Raw genomic sequence first — 5215 nt, forward strand, 5'->3', positions numbered from 1 at the left:
CAAATACTGCATTATCTTTAGTTACATTGATAATATTTATTTATGGCAAAACAGTGGAGAAATATCCCTGTTGCTTTCGTATAAATGAAGCGGACATACCTGAGTGGCCGCGATCTAATCCTGTTTACATAAAGTAAGCCTGCTCCCGAGCAGGTTTACGCTTACGGATCTGTTGCTATGACGGCAAGTCCCGGATGAGCTTCGGAGAACCGAATGATCCAAGATCACGCGAAATCGTCAACAATCAAATCCGGCTAACTTACTTAGCGAGGTACGAAGAACGGACCCCTGTACTGCCCTGTGATGGCTGGTTTCAGGAAGCCAAATATGTCAACTGAAAATACTAATAACCTAAAAATATCTTGAGGATTCACAACAGAAAAGCTGCCTCATAAATAATTATTAGCTGCATATAAATTGACATAGACACACATAATACTAGTTATTGTAATAGAAAAGAAATAAAACCAAAAGCAGATAAAAGGAACGTGGAAATGAGCAGGTCTTCTTTATCATTTCTTAATATTGTATAATCAGGGTTTACAAAAAAATGTTGGGCTTCCATGTTAACACTCCCCAGCAGTTTACTGAATAAACACTTAGCAGGTGAAATGGACCCTTTTCTAACCTTTAAATGAGTGGTATGAATTGAACATGGCCACTTTCCCTGCTGCTATAAACTGGTTTTAGCCCATCTACTTCAAGTTTTAAGATGGCTTTTTTCCCTCCCCACTTGGGGAGTGCTTTGCATGGACGTTCTTAAGAGACATGACTCAACCACACACTGCCATTTGTACTACAAGTGGGGGAAATTTTTTTTTAACTACGAACAGCACTGGGGTTGTGCACATGCAAAGATGGATGTTAAAAGCAATTCCTTAGTATTTGAAATATTTTGTCTTGAAATCAGCAATACACAAAGTCAAGTTGTTGTAAGTACACAGTTCACATGTAGACTCATATCCATGAGGATTGACACAGATAATCATTAAGCTACAGATCTTACAGTCTGACTTGTATGTAAATGAGTTTCCCTTGTCGATGATTTTGGTTTTCAAATCAGAGTCAAACAGCCTGTAGCTAACCATCATGAACAGAAAAATATACAAATAAACTTTGGACAGTCAGAGAAGCTATGCACTTATTTGGTTTCCATGCAAGCTCAGACTCCACATTCACATGCATCACAATTTAATGCCGGGGTGATAATCATTCCAGTCTGCATACGAGCACTGAAAAAAATGAAAGATCTCAGTGGATCAAAGGACTGTAAGGTAGTTTTCAAATAAACTATATTACAATGTATACAATATTAGTGACTGAAATTAAAGCAGTTCACTTAAACCCATCTCCTGTCTACAGACCACACTTGTACTGCGTACAGATCTGATTCATTACACCCATTTTCACTTCAAAATAAAAGCTTTCCACTAGTTCTCACATGGACAGCTTTTCATGTGAAGCTGACTCAAGGATAGAGCAACTTATGAAAGCTGAACATTTGAATTGAACTAATGAGTTAAGCTCAAAGAAAGTAAGGTTTCCTGTTCCTAAGTAACTACACAACTACTGAAAGTGGTGTTTGACAGTCACAGGGCTACTGTAGTAGTGAAAAGATCACCAGGGACTGGCTTGGTACAGTTTAAGTGGACTGACCCAGACCTATGAAAACGCCACTAATTTTAGGTGTAGGATGTGGCTGTGTAATCTGAAGTAAATGGGCTAAAACATGGGCAAGATGAATAACCCCTGTGGGCCCTCATGCTTTGTGCTTCCATCAAATGAGGTCTTGGTCATTTGTTTTGAAAACCTTTACCAGACTTGACCCAAATGTTCAGTTTATCGGCAGAGAGCTTGCTGTTTAGAGAGAGAAAAAGAGACACATTAATATCAACAGTACAAAACAAGACTCAAAAACAAAACAAAACAAGCAGATGCTTTTAAGTCAAAAGTACTGCAAATAGGATTTATTCGTCCAGCATTTCTCAAAGGCCATTTACCTAAAACAGTATGTGTTCAGAGTTATGTACATATTTACACATTTTTTTTTTCCACTTACAGCAGATTTGTCTATGTATGTTAAATATACATTCCAACAATATATACAAGTTATAACTCTGAGACTGTTAAACTTGTGTTTGCATAAACGAGAAGCTATAGTCAGCCCTTAAAAATGCTGCAAGAGCTACGCTGACAGGCTCTGCAGCTACAGATGTTGTGGAGTAGTGATGAAATAGGATCACAAATACCATTTGATACCGATACTACCTTTAAAAAATACCAGGCCATGATGGCAGCCGCTTGTCCAGCCTCTTCCCCTTCCACCAGCAGAATCCACTTTAGCATAAAGAAAAATAGGTGGCGCTAAATGAAAGTATTCTTTTGTACAGGGGTGCAGGTTCACAAAGAGATTAGTTCTACAAAAACTGAACGTACAAAAAAAATTGTCTTTCGACAGATTATTGCTTTTCCAATTTGAGACGATACAAGAGCACTCTTTGTGGACCCCCACCTTTATCTTAACATCTTAAGATTGAAGATAAAATACAATTAAGAGTAAAATCTGATCAACTTTAATCAAGTTATTTCCTATAACAACAATCCATAAGGAAAAGACATGTGCTCAAAAAACTAGCAGGAAAATAAAGAGTATAGAAACAAAAACACTGGCGTCACGGCTGAATGCTATACCCTGTGAAATAAAACAAAACAAAAAATGTCTGTTCTTATCTGATCCTTACCAAGGAGCCAAGCAGGCAAAGGCGCTCTGAAAGCCACTCATCCCGCATGGTGGATCAACCAATTACCTAGAAGAAACTGTCAACAAGGTTTAGCAGTAACATGAACTCATTCCATCCAAACTCATTCCATCATCACACAAAAACACATGCACAGTTCTTAGGTAATTAACCAATTCAAAGCGTTCATCCAGCCTCAAGTTCAGCACACTGAGCCCCATCAAGCTCAGTCTCAATATTTGAAAACAGAGAGAAGTACTTGACCCTACATTTTGAGCACCGTGCTTGCACTCTCTGCACACTTGGTGCAGAACTCCACTGAGACATGATTCTTGTCCACATGTAGACACACACCACCAGATGTTTCTTTTTCCTCCACTCTGGCCCGTTTCCTGGGCAGGGCGTAGTCATGCTCGTTTAAGTTGGGCCCCTGGAAAAGCGAGGAAGATAATTTCATCCCATTCACACCGCTCAGCCTGGACAAGAGCTGGGCTAACATGCTCTCATTTGCCAGCACAGCCCTCAAGTACCTGGTTTCATCTTCCAACTCTTCCACTCTCTTGGTCAGCTGAGAATTTTCTAGTTTGAGCGTGCTATTTTCTGTTGAAAGAATGCCGATCTTCTGCTCCAAGCTGTTGACATATTCCTTCTTCTTGAGACGATTTAATCTGGCAGCGATGGCATTTTTGTTATTCACGTGACTTGACTGTTTTTGCCTGCTGTTCTGGGAGTCAGAAGAATCTCTCTCTGGAGATGAGGCAGTTGAAGCTTCAAGCCCGGAGTCTCCATCTTTGGTGTTGTACACACAGAGATCAGCCAAATCAATATTGAAGAGCGGGGATGAAGCATCTCTGTCTAGTGTCCATTTTAAGTCTTCAAACAGGTCATCAAGCTCTACTCCAGCAGCATCCATATCTTCATCTTGGAATCCGTCACATGGAATCGGAAGACCTTTCATACTTTCCACATCTACTGCCTCAACCTCTGCAGACTGCACTTCTGTGCTGGTGACAGTGCGACGACTTCTAGTGATCATTGTGGTTTGTCAGCTGGACTGCAAGGAACCTGTCCACAAAGACCTGAACATGTAAAGACAGAAACATAATTATGTTGGTGTAGATTTGACTAACAAACAAAAGTAATACAGTAAACACAGACCAATGAAAAATAACTAATCTACAACTGTACAGAATAACCTAAACATTTATAAAATTGTCGGCATACTAATATGAAAGACGTATACAGTATTTTCCTATTTGGGCTCGAAAATAATTTGCTCCTCTTAAATCACTTATGAATCATCTCGTGTGAGGTGCTGGCATTCTCCTTACAGGCGCGTTGAGATATCTTAAACGTACTATGAACGTATAATGGCCTCTTGCTAAGCTAAGGGTTAGCATTAGCTTTACTTGCAATAAGTACTTTTTACAATAAGTGCTCTACAACATACCGCAGAACGTCGTTTGTTCTATATAAAGTTACATTTTCGCATTATCGCAACATTTCGCAGATTAAGATCCTAAATAATAACATCATCACAAATATTAAGGGCTCTGTCAGCAAGCTAACTACAGAATTAGTTAGCTTGCTGACAGAGCCCTGGTTGTCCTAAAACGACGTTCGCCATACCGCCAAGCTAATATTCGTAAAATACGGTTAGCTTTGATTTAGTCATGAATGTTCTGACACATTGAAAGAGAAAGGTTAAATCTATCCAAGACATACAGTCTAATCAATTTGAAAGGTTGAAGCATAAAACGTCCTCTTTTACCGTCCGCTCACATGTTTGTTAGCTGCGGCTAACCTTGCTAAAACACTAAGGCGCTAACTAATAATGACGCAGCACACCAGTTCTTCAACCGTGTACTTACCTCCCTTTTAGAGAAAACAGCAATAAATGCTTTCGGTATATCCGTTGATTAAACTACTAGGATTACAGATTGCTTATCTGTTTCATTTTTTCTGAAGAAACCGAAATTTTAAACACAAAACAACACGGAGCAGTCCAAAGACTGTAACCGAATAGCTTCACAGCTAGTTCAGACGACACTTCCGGAAAATTCTTCTTCTTCTTCTCCTACATTTTAATGGCGGTTGGCAAACAACTTTTACGTGCATTTACCGCCACCCTCTGGATTGGAGTGTCGGTCGGAGCGGTTTTTCAATCTATAGTCTCGGATACACACCTGTCGATCTGAAAAAGCCAAACACTGCCCTATAAATTACATCCCCTGCACTCCTTTGAAATATGTCCCTTACCCTTAGGTGAACTCTATTTTCCTGCAATTCAGACTTCAATATTTCCCTTTCTCGCTTGTACTTATCGCACTCCAACACTACATGCTGAAATGTCTCCTCTTGTCCACAGAAGTCACAATTCCCTGTGTCATGTTTACCCATCTTTGTAAGTGTGCTACTGTTGTGTCCACATACTAATGCATTTGTTCTGTAGATGCATTTACCAGAAGCGCCAGAGG

At 39.7% G+C, this 5215-nt stretch overlaps 1 protein-coding gene across 1 annotated transcript; it reads right to left on the reverse strand.

The window, feature by feature from the left end:
- Nucleotides 1-893: 893 nt before the first annotated feature.
- crebzf (CREB/ATF bZIP transcription factor) lies at nucleotides 894-4812 on the reverse strand. The gene is made up of 4 exons (XM_003457856.4): nucleotides 4610-4812; nucleotides 3008-3817; nucleotides 2742-2817; nucleotides 894-2337 (listed from the first exon to the last, which is right to left on the reverse strand). The coding sequence occupies exons 2-3, from the start codon at nucleotides 3772-3774 to the stop codon at nucleotides 2808-2810; spliced, it is 777 nt and encodes a 258-aa protein (XP_003457904.2). The 5' UTR covers nucleotides 3775-3817; nucleotides 4610-4812; the 3' UTR covers nucleotides 894-2337; nucleotides 2742-2807.
- Between the last annotated feature and the right edge of the window lie 403 nt (nucleotides 4813-5215).

The sequence above is a fragment of the Oreochromis niloticus genome, linkage group LG20, assembly GCF_001858045.2.
Source record: "Oreochromis niloticus isolate F11D_XX linkage group LG20, O_niloticus_UMD_NMBU, whole genome shotgun sequence".
NCBI lineage: Eukaryota > Metazoa > Chordata > Actinopteri > Cichliformes > Cichlidae > Oreochromis > Oreochromis niloticus.

Bases quoted from the DNA above. Each gene is read 5' to 3' on its own strand.
- crebzf (XM_003457856.4), bottom strand. From the start codon at position 3,774: ATGATCACTAGAAGTCGTCGCACTGTCACCAGCACAGAAGTGCAGTCT.